This window comes from Dryobates pubescens, chromosome Z (assembly GCF_014839835.1).
Source record: "Dryobates pubescens isolate bDryPub1 chromosome Z, bDryPub1.pri, whole genome shotgun sequence".
Lineage (NCBI taxonomy): Eukaryota > Metazoa > Chordata > Aves > Piciformes > Picidae > Dryobates > Dryobates pubescens.
In genome coordinates this window covers 93,415,070-93,434,572 of record NC_071657.1, presented here as the reverse complement: position 1 = coordinate 93,434,572, position 19,503 = coordinate 93,415,070, and the positions used below count along the sequence as shown (strand labels likewise).

Genomic DNA, 19,503 nt, shown 5'->3' with positions numbered 1-19,503 from the left:
TCTCCTGGTAAGGTCATAGTATAGGCTTTCAAACAGGAGCTGACCACTGATTATTTTAAATATAGTTCATTATAGTAACTAATTTGTGAAGTTTAAAGGATTGGTAATATGGCTTAAATCTAGTTTTGACACTTGTTTATACAAGGGAAGTCTTCCAGGTTTTTTGAAGACTTATCAAAATCTACATTTGCTCTCATTTCAGTTGCAGAGTATAGATTTGTTTGTTTACCAGTCTTACTTTCAGTAAGGATTGCCTAGGAACAGTTTTCCCATTAGACTAATTAATTTTAACTCTGTCACTTTTACTTTCTGGCCAACTTTGTCACTAAAAGTCAGCCCAATTCATGCCATGGGAAAGTAACAAATATTATACAACGATCCCTTCGCCATTAATAGTAAAAATCGGTAAAACATAATAATAAGTAGGAACAGAAGTTCTAAAGGCACCATTTTACAATACAATTGGATTTTTACTTTTTAACATAAGACAGTGCTATTCTAAGTTTTTTAGAAGGTCTCCTACATGCTTGCATATTTGTCATCCTCATATGAATGAGGAGCAGAGTTTGACCCAACATCACACAAGCTTTGGCTGTGGATTGTGCAGGTGGCAAGGCCAACAAATGCCAGGCTGTTCAAGCAAGACAAAATCTGACTGTACCCAGCAGGGTTAGCTGAGATGTGTTCTGGGTGCCCTGGATCTCCACTATTTTCTTCAGCTTAATAGCAGCTTGTGGAGTTTGTGAAGTAGAGCAAGACTCTGGACTGAAACAGGAGAGCATCAGGTGAATTAAATTGTGAATGGACATATGAGTCGAATCATGCATCATTAATGCTGTAGTATTAACAAAATGCATTACATAGTCTCCTTCAGTTCCTGTTGGCATGGAAGGTTTAAAAATTTACATCAGGAGAGCATTTGTTGTCATGCATAAATCATACATGAAAATACATTGTTCTGAACACATATATAATAAATAGCCCTAACAGTACAATATTGTCATATTAGAGGATTAACTTTGTTGGCTTAAATTGATAATTCAGTCTGCAGCTTTTTCACACAAACCTCATTCTTGTGGAAACAGCTGTACATGCAGAGTGTGGCGTGACGTGCTTGTCGCAACAGGTCTCCTTGCTAAGAGGAGCTGCGATCTGGGTCCTGCCACGGTCACATCATGCTGTTTGTTACTGTAGGGAAGCAGTTAGAAGACAATATTGCCTTTCTGAAAGTGCCGTTTCCATGCTTTCCCGAGTTTTGAGGGAACGTCGGTAATTAGGGTGCATCCCACGGCCCCCTAACCGGCTGCTGACACAAACCAGCCCCACGCCGGACCGTTGCTGGAAGTCGATCCTGAGGCTGGGGCGGGGGGAATGCCGACTCATCGGTTCTGAATACGTGAGCCTGGCAACGCAGCCCGCCATGCGGGCGGCAACCTTTACGCCGACGCAGCCGAGCTGGCCGTTTTGCCTGTGGCCAGTCTCGCCGCCCCCCCGGAGCTTCCCCAGCACGCTGTGCTGCTCCCCCTGCTCTACAGCCGGCCGCGACCTTGCGCCCGGATTGCTATGGTGACGGGCGTGGGCAAGCCGCGCTGGGCAGAGACCATCGAGGCGGTGGGTGTGGGGGTGAAACTGAAAGTGAAGGGCTGGGGCCGCTGGTGGGCGAGGGCTGGGGCGGCTGGTGGGCGGGGCCGAGCGGCCGCGCTGCGCCCGCCCTTCCGCCCCCCAGCCCCCATCAATGCCCCAGCCCAACCCCGCGCTAGTTGCGGGCTGCTTCCCATAAGCGCTTGAGCTGTTCTGGCCTGAGAATGTCGGAGAGTTTCGACCGAGCTCCAGGTGCCGGCCGGGGTAAGGGCTGGACCCCGGCCTTCGGCGACGGTGCTGCTCCCCTCGGCGACGCGGGCGCGTCGGAGAACGGAGGCAGGCCCCGCCTCGGGGGCGGCGGTTCCCTCAGCTCAGCCACGGCTGAAGAGCACCAGCACCAAGCGGGCGGCCTCTTCCCGCAGCAGGAACCATTGCGGCCTCCAAAGACGGCACCGCTAGGCACCAGAACCGCAGGTACGGGCCGTCGCGCAGCGGCCCCTTCGCCGACCCTCTGGAGGCTTCCAGTGTCGAACGTGTCGGGGACCAGCCCCCGGAAGCCTGCGGGTGCTCCGCTTGTTTGCTCGCAGCGCGCTGCCCCTGCTCCGCTTGTTGCACCGACACCCCTTCCCCTCCCCCACGGCCTTTCCCACCCCTCCCCCCCCCCCCCCCCCCCCATCCCCTTCCCCCGAACGCTTTCGCCGTCCCGCCGAGGCTGGAGCCGTGGGGTTTCACTTCCACCTCCTCCTAGCCCGGCCACGGGGACTCGTCCGCTTTCCTTCCCCTGCATCTAGGGGTAGAGGTGCTACAGCTGCCAGAGTGCCAGTGCCATGTGCACCCAGAGCACCTGGCTACTCCTCTGCACTACACGGAGATGAGCTGTGTAGGAGCTCCTTTCCTCGGGAGAGTGGTCGTGTTTCTGGGTTATGGGCCTGTGCCCAGATAAGGTTTGATGTTATATTGTACCTGCTCACAACACTGTTCTGTCCGTTCTACTTCTCTGTCTCCTCGTGTCTGTGTGTGTCTTAAACTGACCACAGATGGTCTTTCTCTTCTTGAAGAGCTCAGCCTAAAGATTTGTCAAACAAATTTAACCCAACACAGCAGTAACACAAAATATTTTTTTTTTGGTGAGCTCTTTCAGGTAGGTATCAGATTCTGTTTCCAATAAGTTTAGGAGCTAAATCTATAAAAACACATTTCAAAAAATCTGGAAAACGCAAGTTTTAAAACAGTGTTTCATTGGCTATTTTGGCAAATGGTGTAGAACAATAACAGGTAAGAGTGTTTTGAGAATTATGCTGGCAATTAGTATTGTTAAAAATTGTTCATGGCTTCCCTTTTTTGACCTCCAAAGTCTTGCATTTGTATATGAAATTTTAAAAAAACCCCACCACACACCACAAGATAAGCAAGCATACCATAAGCAGATTTACTAGTTCCTCAGGATAACTCTTTTACAAAGCATATTTTCATAGGGAAGAAAAGAGCTCTTTTTTCCTTCCCTCCTCTGCTTTTTTTCTGTTTGTTTGTTTTTGCCCACCTCCACATGAGTATTGTGGGTTTTTTCAGTCATGTAGGAAGCCATCTATAGTTTGCTGAAATGAAGATTTGATGCATATTTAACAAAAAAAAAAAAAAAATAGAAACAACATATTTGAAGTAAATGTGAAGAGTGTTTATAGTAAGAGCATGTGAAGTCCAAAAATATGTATTTTATGTGAATACGTAGTCATTTAGTGATTTCTAAGAAAAGCTGTTATCCATTATTTTTTTTTTTTTCAGAACATCAGCAGCAGACAAGAATTTCATCTGGATCACAAGATAAAGTTTCAGTTCTTGCTTCAGGGCCAGAAATGTCTGAACCTCAATTGCCTGTGGCACCTGTGGTAATGTCAAAGTTATCTGCGAAAGCACCTGAGTTCTATCCATCAGGATACAACCAGAACTTGAATCAGAATTTTGCGGTGAGTGTTCATTTCCTTTTATTATTATATGCCAATTTATGTACTTTCAAATTAACAGTGTTCTGTGAAGATCTTGTTTGCCAGGTGACCTGAATATTGTATTTGCAGCAGAAATTCTAAAAATTCTGATAACCTCTAGAGTGACAATTGGAATGTTAAGTGATAATGGATTAATACTATGGCATATGTGAAAAGCCTTTAATATGGGATTTTTTTTTGCTAAATCTTGCTATGTCCCTTGGTGATTACACCCAACATCAGTGAAAGCTGTCTTTTTGGGCATCTGCTGCTTTTCTAGTGTAGTTACATCTACACTATACTTTAAGTAAAGGTTTAGCTGCTCTTTCATGCATGTTTTGCAAGTTTTTGAAGCAAGTGTGGAATAAGTCTTGAACCTGAAGCTTCTGCTCAGAAAAAGCTTACCTTTCTTAAATTTACTGTACCATAGACACAATTTGCCACAACTGCCTAATGCAACATACCATCATGTGTCTTTTAATCCATACAGTGATACGGTATTGCCAAAGAGCAAAAAAGGAGGGTTAGGCTCATTCCTGGCTGTGACTTACCTGCATACCTAAGGGGAAGTGTATTTTCAGCCAGACTAAGAATGATCTCAGATCAGTGCAATAGATGCATCATGTAATAAAAGTTGATACTTCTCACTTTGTACTCCATTGTCGTGTTACTGCTTCAGTAATTCTACTCAGGATAAATCTGCAAATTCTTGGAATGTCCTTTTGTTATGCAAGCAGACAAATTCTCACACTGTACGTAAACAAACAGGTGGGAACTATTGTCTTTACAAATAGAGTCAAGTGATAAAAAGCAATTGCACTGAAACAAATAGATTATTTTTTTTAAATAACTCACAGAAAAACACTTGATTCAGCTGCTAACTATAATGGTTTGGTGTCTCAAAGTCTTTTCCTCACTAGTAAAATTAATGCTGCTATAATATTACCATCTTTGCCAGCTTACTGAATTAATTACTGTCCTGGATAATACAAGCCCCTAATCAATATACAGCTGTTAGTAGAATGCCAACATGTCCTTTACATGTGTTCTATAAATAAAAGATTTCGGTTTCAAGACCAAATGAAAAGCCATTTGTAATGGCAAACATCTTATTGCTGGCCTCAAAATTGTTTAATTTTAAATTGTTTGCTTTCAGCTGTTTTACAAAAACACACAAGCATGGGGGAGTTCCTCATTGCTATGTTGTAGAAATATGCTATAAATATGACGCATCTATTAGTAAAAATACTTCTTTAAAATGCTAGCAAAATCTAGAACATTTATTTGGAAGTAAGCTGCAGGAACCTTAATCTAACCAGAATATACTAGGCATAGAATAGCAGTGTTTCAAACTTTAGTCTTGCACTATTACAAACTTTAGGGTTTTGTTGGTTTGATTTTTTTTTTTAATTCAATGACTGACTGTCTTAAACTGAGCTTACTTTTAATAAAAATTAGAAATCTAGCACACTTCACTGTATATCTTTTGACCATGATTTTTAAAACTAAGATTTTTAGAAACTTTGGGATTTGTAACTTAACATTGGTACTTTTTAATTTTTATTTATAATGCTCCCTATAATTTTTAGATCTGAAGTCTTGCCTTTCTCTTACAAAATACAGCATGATTTTGTTGTTAAGCAAGTTTTGCTTTGAAAATAAAGTGGTGATTTCTTGTGGAACAGGTTGCCCAGAGAAGTTGTGGATGTCTCATCCCTGGAGGTGTTTTAATAGGAGGCTCACAGAGGCTTTGAGCAACCTGATCTAGTGGGAGGTGTCCCTGCCCATGGCAGGAGGGGTGGAACTAGATGATATTTAAGGTCTCTTTCAACTCAAGCCACTCTATGATTACAGTAGCTACTATGTGTGTTCATGTAACTTTTTCCTATGAACTGTGTTTCTGATTAACTGATACTAACATTATCAGTTATCCATGAAAATAGTGTTGGGTACAGCATACAAGGCATACTAGCACTTTCTGAAAAACTTTAACAGGACTTTGGGGAAGAAAGACCTCCATAGAATTCCATTTGTATACAGCTATCCATCCCATGGGAAATTGTGAGTGTTTGCAGTAGAACTAGTGACTACATTTAGGTTCAGATTGCCAGCAGGAAATAATCAGATTTTCACATGGGTGTCATTTCACCAGAAGGGCATAATGATGTTTTCACTCCATTGTTTTAGTGGTGAGACTTGCATTGATATAAGTGGAATCCTTCACCTTCCCCCACCTCTTGGCATTTTTTTCTTATTTTCCCAGAGGTGGCTAAGCAGCCTTTGGTTGGTTTTAGATCTTTAGCTAAGCATGGCAGTGCCACTCTACCTTCATACAGTAGGGATAGCTTTTGTACTTCAATTTGCAATAACTTTATTGTAAATTCCCTCAGTGTATATAATCTGACAGGGGGGAAAGCTGGTTCTTAGAAGTCTGAAGACAAATTGAAGAAATAATAAATTGTTAGGGACTAAGTTCCTAAGTGAAAATTTTGTGAATGCTTTGTGTAAGAAAGTAGTAACTAGTGCATGTGCAGAAATGGAGCCCAAGAGCAGACTTGGCTCAGGGATCTTTACTAAAGGCTTTCTGGTTTTTCTTTATATAATTTGGAGGACTTTTATTACCTATTTGGGCTTTGCATTTTTAAATGTTTAAATTAATGAACTGATTGTTAGTGTGAGAGGCAAATCTATAATCTAAATTGGTGAGTCTGTGATTAGTACAGGATCCCATCCTACAGCTATCTAACGCAATGGAGAATTAGTGTCGGCTTGACTCAGAAATCACTGAAATTAATGAAATTCCTAGTATACTTCCATGGCTTTCAATCATAATTTTTTCATTACTTTGTAAACTTAGAGCCTCCTGTTTGCCAGCTGCTGTTTAGAAATCATCACAAGAGATTTGATTTTCCTGTAGCTGATACAGTACATGGTGCTATATGCAAATGAGAAATGTAAGTGGCTTATGTCTAAAAGTTTTTGCAGTCTGAGGTATTACTAATTTAGCAATATAAAAGTTTATGATAATGTTCGAATTCATATTTCTCTCCCATTTGTTGTGTTCCCTAGCATAGTTTCTAAAACCTAGACTGCCTTTGAAGTTGCATATATAGCACAGGTAGGTGTATGTGGTGCAGAGGTTAGCAGAGGTTAGCCTCTGTGTTTAGCCTGTTAATTACAAACTGGGAAAAGGAGTATGAGTACAAGGGTAGTAGAATACCAGATTGATTTGGAAGAGACCCCAGTAAAATATTATCAGGCAAGTATGAGAGGAAGATGCCCTTCTCTTTGCTAAATGAGGATCTCATAACAACCTGATGGCTGTCAGAAAGAACAGCTTCTCTTCCTAGCTACAGCTGTTGCATTCCCTGCAACTGGATGCAAGTTCAAAGAAACGCTAGTTCAGCTCTGTGAAGTTGCAGTAATTACACAGTATCATCATTCTCTGGAATAAAATAGTTTAATTTTATTATCCAGAACTTTGACTACTTGAACTTCTGAAATCTAGATAATACTTTTCATAGTCTTTTGAGTAGTGTGACAAAGTGAGACCCCACTTGGAGTACTGTGTCCCATTCTGGAGTCCCTATTACAAGAAGGATATGGATGTGCTGGAATGTGTCCGGAGAAGGGCTACAAGGCGATCAGAGGGATGGAGCACCTCTCCTATGAGAACAGGCTGAGGAAGTTGGGGTTGTTCAGTTCAGACAAGAGAAGGCTTTGAGGAGACATTATTGTGGCCTTTCAGTGTCTGAAGGAGGCCTATAAGAAAGCTAGTGAGGGATTTTTTAGAGTGTCAGGTAGTGATAAGACTAGGGGGAATGGAGCAAAAATAGAAATGGGTAGATTCAGATTGAATGTTAGGAAGTTCTTCACCATTAGGTTGTTGAGGCACTGGTACAGATTGCCCAGGGACATGGTGGTAGCCCCATCCCTGGAGGTTTTTAAGGCCAGGCTGGATGTGAGGTGTCTCTGCCCGTGGCAGGGGGGTTGGAACTAGATGATCTTTGAGGTTTCTTCTAACCCTGACAATTCTATGATTCTATTACTAGGGACATCACAAAGTATGCCTCTTTCTTTGTTGTTCCCTCCCATATATTAGCATCATAATTATCTAGGACAGGATTGACCTTAGATACTTTCACATACATTCATGTCTGTATGGATGAAATTAGCAGCCTTCTGTTCCATCATCTGGAGCATAAACATGAATAACGTGGTACTATGCTAGATCATGAACTCTTTAGGGAGCAGTTGTTTACTGTCTGTTTTAACCTCAGTAGCTGTAAATTAATGTAATACCATTTGAATAGTTTCATTTTATGCCTTGTATTGTTTCATCCATTGCCAAGAAACGCAAATGCCTTTAAAATGAGTTCTCTTCTCTATACTTTATACATGGGACCATGTAAAAGTATAGATGTCTTATAGATGTTGGATTTGCCTCATGCAGTGCTTTCAGGACCAGATGTAAGCAGGTGAAGATGTTTATTACATTATACAGCAAAGTTATATAGTCCATCAGAAGGTGCATGTGTCACCTCTCAATTGGTCATTTTCTACTGGCATATGTGTAATTAAGGCATACAATAGGTCAAAATAACAACACAATATTTTAACACAGACAACCAAATTCTGCCCAGCTTCTCTCTTTCAGTTACAAGGTGTTTACATGACTCTGAGAGTCAAAGGCAAAACATAGCTTTCTCTAGCTTGAGCAAAGGCAAATCTTCCCTATAGTCTTCTAAAGCTATCCAAAAATAACCCTCTTCCCACATCTCCCCCTTTTTTGTTTACTAATAGAATAATACTTTTGACCTTTCTAAAATTCTTAGCGTATTACTCTTATTATCAATTATATAGCCTCTTCCCACAAGACCAGTACACTGTATTTATTGTACTTCTGTAATTTCTCCCCCTTTATGCATATTTTGGAGTGTTACACACTCTAAGCCCCAAATACTTCAAGTTTTCAATTATTTTGCCTTCTACAGTTCATGTAGCTGCAGCACAGTTTGTGTGCACATCAGAAATAGGTGTTGAGCCTCTGTTTGGTATTTTTATTCCAAACAGACATACTTACTAGTACATAATTTGGCAAAATGTTTGATTTCTTTTTCTTTTCATGTTTTGCTGGAAGACCCTGATCTCTATAAAAAACCTTACCTAGTTTGTAAGATGACAGGACTGATCGGGCTTTTTAATACATTGAAGCTTATGCTCTGTAAAAATGTTGAGTTGTGTAATAAAGATCACTCTCAAGTATGTGGAGACAAGACTAAGGCTATATGATTAATTCTGGAGATAGTAAGTGTAGCAACATTATTTTAAATTTCTTTTAAATAATTGTTTTATTCTTTCACTGCTGTAGGATTCTTCCTTTGAAGATAGATATGACGGCTATGTAACTTTGGCAGAATATGTACAAGACTTTCTGAATCACCTCACCGAGCAACCAGGTTGTTTTGAAACTGAAATAGAGCAATTTGCTGAAACACTGAATGGCTGGATCACTACAGATGAAGCTTTGCAAGAAATTGTTGAACTCATCTATCAGCAGGTAGCCTGTGTATTCCATCTTAAAACATGGATCTTATGCCTTTATTACCTAGTGTCCAAGATACTCAAGCCCACGTTATTTGTTATGTAACTTTATGTATGTAGTATCTTAATAGTTGGATTTTTTCTTCTTAGACTGAAACATAAGGAATAATTTTGCTGAATAAATTGAAATGATAGCTCAAGTGTGAGGTACCTGGGTGATTCATAAGTTTCCCCAGTTTACTGTTCCCTTTGTTGTGTATTTGGGTCACGTACTAAGAGTTGAAATTGCAGCACTTAAAGTGAGTTATATTGGTGTTGCTGTATTTATATAGTAGAGATTGAACAAACTCAATATTTTTTTACTACCCTGTTAAAAAAATTCTTAAGTTTTTTTTAATTCCTTGGTATTTTAAAAACATGAATTTATATCTGCTGTACACAGCACCCTTTGGGAAGTGCTTCTTTGTTAGCAGGATTTCTTCTTCCTTTAGAATATACCTATTTCAGAACAGCATAAATGGAGGAAGGGAAAATTCATCTAATGGTAACTAGTTCCAGTCCCATTGATGGCCATGGAAATGAGGACAGAGACCTTGAGCTGAACTCTGTACTAATTGGGGGAGCCATTGGAAAGAACAGATTAATATGTGTTGCTTAGCAAATGAGCTGCTGTTACTGTCTTTTGGGCTTGCTGCAAAGAATGAAGTCATACTTGTGGCATTTATTACATTGGGTGTCTTACTTTCCTGGGTTGTTTGCTTTCAAATTCTACCTTGAAGAATGAAAAGTCTTATTCACCTTTTAAGTGCAGATGCTTGCAGAATATTTTAATCTCTGGTGTGTAGAAGTTGCCTGACTGGTTGGTCATTGTACAGAACTGCAGAGTCTCAAGTTTCTTACCATACAGAATTGATGCACATTTGAATCAGAACAATTTAGACTATTTGGCAGAATCATTTTCCCATAGTTTCTCTGAGCACATGGAGATCAGTTTTTTAAAAAATTAGCATACTCCATGTAACTCTACTGTATCTATTTACCCTAATTTTAACTTCATCTGTTTAATACATTGACTCTCGGTTGATATAAGTCTTTGATGTTGCCTTTTCCCTTCTCCCCCTGCTTCAAAACAAGCCCAGTGCTGAGGTTGGCTGTGACTTCCTTAGCTGAGAAGCACTGAGTGTTACCAGTTAAAGTATGTGAAAAATAAACTTAGTGCAAGAAACCTGTGCTAGTATCCAATAGCATTTGACTTTTAGATTTGTTGCATATAGGATATGAATGTTCAAGTGTAAGTCTGCTATGCTTATTATTCTTCCTTGAGCAGAGGCTTAAGTATTTTTGTTTCCTGTTGTATCACAAAGCAAAATAGCTGAAGTGTAATTACAATTGGTGCATTGGTGATGTTAATGTAACCCATCTGGGCAGATTTACAGATGCTAGATTTGTGAAGGAAAGGCTAAAATGAGTGAAGCCCAAGTCCTGTACAGTCTTCCCTTCATCTGCATTGTAAGGTATTTTAGCCTGTGTTAATTATATACTTCCCCTGTTAATCCTAATCCATTTATGTTTCTGCACAGTGAAGTGCTGGTGCTCTTTTTGGAAGAGTTGATCACTGACTTCATAGCTTAAGAATCTTGACCATAGTATAGTTAATATTTTGGGTTGTTCCTGTTACAGCAACTAAAATTGTTCAAGATATATATTAGTAGATTAACCTTCACAGTTAGATGGTGCTTTTTTTTGAATCAGACATCAACTAAGATTATAAGCAACAGTAATTCAGGAAAGATGTGTACTGTAACAGTTGGTATTAAGGTGAAGTAAGGTACTGGGTTTGATATTTTATTTTTTGCGTGCTATGCTAGGTCATAATACCTAAAATTTGTTTCAGTGTGTAATGCAACCACAAACAGAAACCAATTTATCTTTTCTAATAATGCTTATAAAATATGGATGAGTTTTGAAGAATTTGGAGGGGGATGTTTGGGGTTTTTTCAGTGGGTTTGGGGGCATTTTTATTGCCTTTTTGTTTGGTTAGTTTTTTTAATTGGGAAAGAAAAATCATCATTGAAGTGATGTATTTTTTGCCTTATAAAAAGGGGGCATTTCTTCTAGTCCAAGCAACTGATTGAACCAAAGCACAAAAAAAGCATGTTAGCAATTCTAAAGACACTTTTTTTCTTCCAGTGCCTTTATGCACATAGTACAGTTACATTGAGTGCAGGGGGGGTTTCTGCCTGTAGAAAGTAGCCAGCTATAATGTATTGACACGTGAAGGTTTTGCAACTGTGTTATAAGCAGAAGCGTGCAAGGACATCTGTAACACTGATAGATTATCAAGATGTAAAGCAGATATTCAGTGATGATAAAGACATAAGAGGAGTTCAATGAATTCTTAGTATTGTTGTGTTTGTTTTGGCAGAGCTGATTTACACCAGCAGCTCTGTTCACTGAAACTTTACCTTAGAAATAACTTTCTTCTAACTGCACTTTAATTTGAGATTAAAACCAATGAGTGTAATAAATTTGCAAAATAAGAGGTTGTTCTGTGTTAAGTTCTATGAGAGGCTGAATGTAGACAATTCAGTTCCAAGTTATTCTTTTCCACTTCTTGAAACTTTAGTTTTTTGGTTTAAAGCAATATTTTTCAGCCAATGTATAACTCGGGTTGTGAAATTTTATTGTTGCCATCTGGTTTAGATGACAGAAATGTAAATGTTCAAAAGTTACAAGACTTGTAGGAGAAAAAGACCTAACAAGAGCTGGTAACTGCAGTGATTCAATTTTAACCTCTTAATCAGGAGTTTGCTCTTCTGCATATTGCCGGGGCATGTACAGGACATAAAACAGAAACATGGCAAGTAAATATATGTCCTTGGGTATTCACTATTGCCAGGAGTAGATTCTGCAATACATAGGTCATAGATTGAACGACGGCAGCTTTTGTTTGTTTTTATGTACTCATTGCTCTTTGAGGGAATGCATGCCCTGGAAAAGGTGTTCTAGTGTCAGTGGGTTCTGTGTATGAACAGTTTCTTAGTGATTTTCAGACACAATTTGGTTCTAGGTCACAATGGAGAAGTAGAGGACATGTGGCATAATGGTAGCAATTTTCTTAAAGCCACAAAATCAGTATAATGAACTTCTAAGTGCTGAAGGTGTTGAATAGATAGACTTAGCATGACAAGTAGTAATTATTAATCTTCTGCTCTTTAGTTACCTAATCAACTGCTGTGAAACAGTTCTCAGAAAAGCTTTTAAAGGTATGTCTTGATAGCCTAATCATGAGTTATATGAATAATTTATTTTTCCACTACTTTTTCAAAAGGCCACATCTGTCCCAAACTTTTCTTACATGGGAGCACGGTTGTGTAACTATCTGTCTCACCATCTCACCATTAGTCCACAAAGTGGGAACTTCCGACAGCTGTTACTTCAAAGGTCAGTATCAGCATGTCATTAAGTCAATTGCTTTCTTGGATTGCATGTCTTCCCTATTTTTCTATCTCTTAACATCATGTGCAAAGATGTATATACTTAAAATGGAAGGTTAGATTAAAACACAGATATGTACTGAATATAAAATATGTTTTCAAATATTTTAGTATCAAAAATAAGATCCCAGTCAGAGCTGTGTAGGCTTTCTTAAACTGAGTATGTCAAGACTGATTCACAAATTACAGGGTAAATTTGAAGTCTAGTCAACTTTAAACTAGATGCACATACATGTATTCTCCTTGTCATTTCCCTTGCCAGGACTTATTTAATTTTGGGTTTTTTTCTTCATTTTTTTTGGCTGCAGTTGCTGTATAAAGTTTTATTGGTCAGCATAAAATCCAGAAGGATAAGGTTGTTTGTTTTATTTTTAGTTACTGCAGAGTTCTGGGGTTTTGCAGTTCAATGATTGTAATTTGTAGTTGGCAAAAATGCAACATTTTAAAAATGGCTGTATTTCCTTTTAAATCTTAGTGTATAACATTTGAAGAAGTAGTGCACTAATACTTTAGAGTTCTTTAATAATTAGGTATTTTCCTTCAAGAGCTTCTGAGTTTCTAAGCTTCAAAGTTGCTGCTTCTTTTAAAAGTTTCACTTAGTCCAACTGTATATAGCGGCAAAAAGCGTGATAAACATCAACTGCAGTGCATTCTGATGATCTTTTATGAGGAGTCATACCTTATGAAAAAGATGGAAGTGCTTTTTTTCCCTTGTCCCAAAGCAGATGAGACTTTATACCTTCAAAATACTACTTTGGTTTTCTGAGGTTTTTAACTGTTTGTTACTTAATCCAACATTAACAGGGATTTCCTTTATGAGTAACTGGTTCTTGGTTTTTGAAGCCAGTGTGGTAGATAACATTCATTTTAACACCCTGAAGATACAAATTCAAAGACGCTTATGTTTTTGTTGATCTTCTGGATGGAATGGGGGCGACAGGATGTTTGAACAACCTTAAAATGGGACCTGAAATGTTGTATTTCAGTTCCTTCTTTTTTTTCACTTTCTCTAGTGTTTCCTAATCTATTATGTAACTCTTTGAGAATTCATTAGAAGTTTTCTGGCTTCTTACATCAAATATTTCTTAATCCTGTGTATATTTGGCACAATTGTTGAATACTAGAAAAAATACCTAATTGACATGTCTTAATCCTCTGTAGTTGTGTATCTATTATAGAATCATGGGATGGAAGGGACCTTTAAAGGTCATGTAATTCTAGCCCCCCTGCCATGGGCAGGGACATCCACTAAATAAGGTTTGTCAAAGGTCCATCCAGCCTGGCCTTGAACATTTTGGGGAATGGGGCATCTGCAACCACTCGATTTCCTAGTCACAGTATCATAGAACATTTGAGGTTGGAAGGGACCTCCAGAGGTCATTGGGGCCAGGTCCTGTGCCAAGGCAGGATCACTTAGGGCAATCAGCACAGGAATGCATCCAGATGGGGTTTGAATGTGTCCAGAGAAGGAGCCTGTTCCAGTGCTTCGTCACACTCACCATTTCTGTATCAAGTCAGGATGTTCTTGGGTGTTCTTGGGCACACCATTGGCTCATGCAGCTGACTGTTGACCAACACCCCAAGGTCCTTGTATTCCAGGCAGCTTTCCAGATACTTTGTTACAAGGCTGTAGCATTGCATGGGGTTTTTGAGAGCCAAGTGCTGGACTTGGCATTCAGTCTTAACTGAACCTCTGCTGTTGTGTTGATTGAAGCATTTCTTCTTGTCTTTTGTGGCATTAGCCAGATTAAGTTCTAGTTGTGCTTTGGTCCTTTCTCCCTGTAGAGCCTCACAAAATCTTCGTAGTCTTCTTGAGTGGCTTGTCGCTGCTTCTGTAGGCAATTCCGTAGACCTCCCTTTTCTTCCTGAGTTCCGGCCAGAGCTCTTTGTTTAGCCTTGCTGCTTTCTTTGCCCCAGCTCATCTTTCAGCACAGCTAGACAATTTGCTACTGCTATTTTAAGATTTCTTTTTGAAGAATGCCCAGCATCCCTGGGCATTTTTGCCCTTCAGGTTTGCCTCTCAAAGGACTTTGTCTTCTAAAAAGGTCAAAGTCTGTCATCCTGAAGTCCAAGGTAATAGTTCTGCTGAGCCCTTTCCTTACTTCTTCAAAACTGAAAATTGGTTGCTGTGCCCAAGTGATCACCTTCTTATACATCTACAAGTCCTGTTTCTGAACAACAGGCCTGGCAGAGAGTTTTCTCTAGCTGACTTACTCATCAGCTCTGTCAGAAATTAATCTTCCACATGTTCTAGGAACCTCCTAGACTACTTACTCTCTGCTGTGCTGTATTTCCAGCAGAAATCTCGTAACCTGAAGCTTCCCACAAGAAAAAGTGGTAGTGATGTGTGGAAGTTCTACCAGCTGATTGTTTTGTCTCCCTGTTTATCCTGGTTCTGCAGTTTATAACAGACTCCAGCTGTGGTATCTGCCTTGTTGACCAGCTCTCTCTCTTACCCATAAACACTCAACGCTATCATCAAAGTTATTGGTGCTCATCATTTTTAATGTTTACAGATGTCGAACGGAGTATGAAAACAGAGATGAAGCTACCAAAGGCGATGAGACTACTCAAAAACAATTTCATGCTTTTGTGTTGTTCTTAGCTGAACTTTACCTTAACCTAGAGGTAAGAATAAAGTTGCACATGAGGTGGTGGTTTGTTAATTTTTTACTGTGTTTAGGTAGGCTCTGAAACAGAATATAGTTCAAGGTGTTTTTCTAAAGGGAGGGGGAAATTAAGCAGAAGAACAGTTTTATTGCAGTATTTGTCAAAGCAATAGATAAAGGACAAGATCATTAGAAAAGAGTGTATAAAGATTTAAAAAAAAAAAACCACAACTAAAAGCACAAAAGTGTAACTATTCATGAAAGGAACCAATCATAAGCCACCTTTGAAATGAAGCTTTTAGTATTCATTTTTGACTGGAAAATTCCCAAATTACTACACTTAACCAACTTAAACATAAGAACCTAGGAGAGGCAAATTAGGATTGTGTAACTCAATATTTAGCCACTACTAGGAGCTATTATCAAAGCTTTGAGGAAGATGTGGAAATCCTCAAAATGAGCAATAAAAAATGCAGACCTTTAAAGATAGTTCTGAATGTCAAGTCCTTGACTTATGCATGAAATCTTATCAATAGATGTACAAAAAAGTAAACATACACTTAAAACTTCTTTGTAAACTTACTCTGTAGTATACTTAAAAATGCAGTTTTGATTGGATTATTCCAATGGTTTGATTTAAGCAAACACTGTAAAAATATTCTGCTGGCACGAGGAAAGAAAATCATTGAGTCGTCTGTTCATAAGTGGGCTTTGAATCTCCTTTCCACTTGCCAGAAATAAGAGAAGTTGTCCAGTTCTGTGGAGTATACCATTAAAAAAAGAAATCTGTGATTTTCTTACTACTTAGCTTACTTATATAAGGCACTCTGTAGAGAATACATAGTATAGTATTGGAAATAGTATGAGGTTCTGGGAATTCAGAATTGTTTGGACCACTTGCCAGACAGATTTCTTAGCAATTTTTCAGCAAAGAAACAAAATGGTAGAGAAGTATTTTTTTAATCTGTCAGAATTCTAAGGATGTTATTCTAAGTATGTTATGTAAAATAGATACAGTATTTGGTGTGTTCTTCCAACTGAAGAGCTCAACTATGTTGATCACAAACCAGACCATACAGCATTCAAGAGACTAAAGGTGACTGTGAATTTCTAATTGCAGATTAAAGGAACAAAGGGACAGGTAATGAGAGCGGAAGTTCTTCAAGAAGGCCTTCGGGAATTACTAAATGCACTCTTTTCTAATCCTGTGGACAGTAATTTGATATGTGCAGTGAAACTGCTGAAGGTGAGAGAGTAGTTCTAAAATAAAGAGAAAAAAAAAATGTTAACATTCCTACCTTTGTAAGCAGGGAAGTAAGCTTCCAATGGGAAAGAGTTTACAGGGGTTTATGCATTACATCATTAGCAGAGCAAACTAATTTTCTTTTTCCTTAGTACCATTATGAAACTGAGCTAACAAAGTAACATACTGCGGCAAAAGTAAAATGCATTTCTGTTTGCATGCATACAAAATCAGGAGAACTGAAACCGAGGCACAAAGGAGTCCCTTCAGGTCTCATTTTGCTCCTTCTGCTGTGGGAGAGAATTGTAACCGATTCAAACTAATCATGGGAGTTTGTGTATGTTATCTGCTCTGAAGCACACTCCGTGGTTGGGATTATCATGTTTTGTCACAAAAGATTAGTGGTATCAGTTATTTTCTACTTTGCCCTCGTCATTACTACTGTGATGAGCATTATCTTGAATTCCAGTCCTGCCAGTGGTTTTATATAGTAAAAGGCGAATACAGGATTTACGTCTTACAACTTGAGACTTTTGTTTAAGCTGCATGCAAGTACGAGGTTGCATTCAGTGAGTGTATTCACTGCTGTGGTCAGGCCTTGCATGGGCAGTGCTTCCCTAAAGCAAGGTCCACCAAAGGACCTTTGAAAAGGACAGTACACAAATCAGCAAGATTCCCAGTGCTGCTGTGGATTTCTTGTTGTATTGTTTTGGTTTGGGCTTTTTTTAAATAGTTCTCCACAGAAGGTGAAGGTCTCTCTATTTCTGTGGACATTTTTGAAATACATATTTGGCTTCACAACATCCACTCTAAAATATAAGTCAGTGATCTAAGTTATTTCATAACAGGTTGCTTAAGCTAAAAGGTGTTATAGAAAGTATTTTATTTTCTTTAATGTAAGTGGTTTGTGATGTCCTGTAGTATATCTGTAAATGTAGGAGTGTATCTGTAGCTAGACTGGGTTACTTCATGAAATTTTGGTATTGTTAATGAAGCAATAAATGTATCCTGTTGTCTTTCATTTAATATAGGGTTAGGTTTTTCACCTGTTTGCTTTGCAATAAGTTTATTTTTAATTAAACATTCTTGATGCTTATTACCTAATTATATAGGATCAAGTTAGGACAGCAGTAGAAAACTGGGAATACCAGGCAACTGTTGCCTCAGATGCTTGCTTTTATCTTTGTATTTTATGCCTTTGAATCATAAGGTGCTATTCCATTTTGGGTCACTTAATGTTTATGCTGAGTAGACGAGGAATTGCTATTAACTTTGATCTCAGTAGCAAAGTAATTCTTTCCTGATCTAGCTTCTACTGTGCAATGTAGTACCTACTCTTAAAATACTGTCATTCACAGCAGTTCTAGATTGTCTGCTGCTAAAGCTGTCCCAGAGGCAACTGCAGCCTCATTTTTGTATAAAAATTCAGCCTAGTTTCATCAGATGCTTCCTGGCTCCTTTTATGTACAACTAGATTAAATTCTTTGGTATGTCTAGTACTAGGTTGACTGAAGTGTTTCTAAAGTTTATTAAACTATTACTCTCAGGTAATCTGGTGGTGGTATATGCAGAAGTAAGGTCGTCTTTTTCATAGCATGTACTTAATACCCATGATGTCATTGAGACTTTGTTTCAAATTCAGAACTGCAGGAGTAAGTGGCTGTGAACTTCTAGGTTACATAAACATTATATGTAGAGTTACCATACTGTGTGTAGTCTGAAAGCAATTATTTACAAGGCTTGTGAATCTATTTGGCAAAAAGATGGATGTAGTTGGGAGCTTCATCCCTCAGGTAGTCACATGGAGCATCTAAATATTGCAAATTATTATAGAATCTCTTCTGTTGACAGTTTATTAAAGCTCTGAAATCTTCTTTTAAAAAATTCTTATCTTTAGTTGACAGGCTCAGTTTTAGAAGATGCCTGGAAAGAAAAAGGAAAGAATGATATGAATGAAATGATTCAGAGAATTGAAAATGTTGTGTTGGATGCAAACTGTAGCAGGTGAGATAAATTTGTGTCGTGTTTTGATTTTGTATTAAAGAGAACACCTTAATCTTCAAGCAGAATGAATATGCCCAAAATATTTACTAAATTGAAAAAAATGAATTTACCATAAGATGACTTTTGGGTCACTTCCCAGATTGGGGGTGGTGGAAATTATTTGATGGGGGTGGTTTTTGTTTTCATTTTAGTATTTAATGTCTTCTCAGATGTGTGTTCCACTCTAAAAAACCTTATTTTTAACCTTTTAGGTCTTGAACTTTTTCATAACTGTTTTAGACCCAAAGAGCAAATACATATACAAAGAGATAATAGTGGTGATAGCTCATAGTTTTGACTTACCAATCTGACTTCCACAGTAGTACAGAATCAGAGAATGTCAGGGGTTGGAAGGGGTCTTGAAAGATCATCTAGTCCAATGCCCCTGCCTGAGTAGGATCACCTAGAGTAGATCACCCAGGAACACATCCAGAGAGGGAGACTCCACAAACCCCCTGGGCAGCCTGTTCCAGTATTCCATCACCTTCACAGTGAAAAAAATGTTTCCTCATTCTTACATGAAACTGCTATGCCTCAACTTCCACCCATTGCCCCTTGTCCTGTTACTGGGCATCACTGAGAAGAAGCTGACTCCATCCTCTTGACACTCACTCACTCTTCATGCACTTATAAACCTTAAAGAGATCACCCCTTAGTCTCCTCCAAGCTAAAGAGCCCCAGCTCCCTCAGTCTCTCCTCATAAGGAAGATGTTCCACTCCCTTAATCACTTTTGTGGCTCTGCTCCAGACTGTTTAAAGCAATTCCTTGACCTTGAACTGAGGGGCCCAGAACTGCACACAATGCTCCAGATGCAGCCTCACCAGGACAGAGTAGAAGGGCAGGAGAACCTGTCTACTTACTAGCCACACCCTGTCTAATACATCCCAGAATGGCATTGGCCTTCTTGGCCACAAAAGTACACTGCTGGCTCATGGTCATCCTTCCATCCACCAGGATCCCCAGGCCTTTTTCCCCTTCACTGCTCTCCAACAGGTCAGTCCCC

General features: G+C 39.1%; 1 protein-coding gene across 3 annotated transcripts in view; it reads left to right on the top strand.

Annotated features, from left to right (window-relative positions):
• Window positions 1-19,503, top strand: part of PAIP1 (poly(A) binding protein interacting protein 1) — a 28,848-nt gene that overhangs the window by 826 nt on the left and 8,519 nt on the right. For 2 of the 3 annotated variants that reach the window (XM_054178695.1, XM_009899379.2), the window contains exons 2-7: window positions 3,364-3,545; window positions 8,935-9,123; window positions 12,439-12,551; window positions 15,121-15,232; window positions 16,334-16,459; window positions 18,354-18,460. In XM_054178695.1, the coding sequence (XP_054034670.1) occupies window positions 3,435-3,545; window positions 8,935-9,123; window positions 12,439-12,551; window positions 15,121-15,232; window positions 16,334-16,459; window positions 18,354-18,460 (758 nt within the window). In that variant the 5' untranslated portion in view covers window positions 3,364-3,434. Of the gene's footprint in view, window positions 1-1,800; window positions 2,056-3,363; window positions 3,546-8,934; window positions 9,124-12,438; window positions 12,552-15,120; window positions 15,233-16,333; window positions 16,460-18,353; window positions 18,461-19,503 lie in introns of those variants that run through there. The other variant, XM_054178696.1, reaches the window with a different exon arrangement.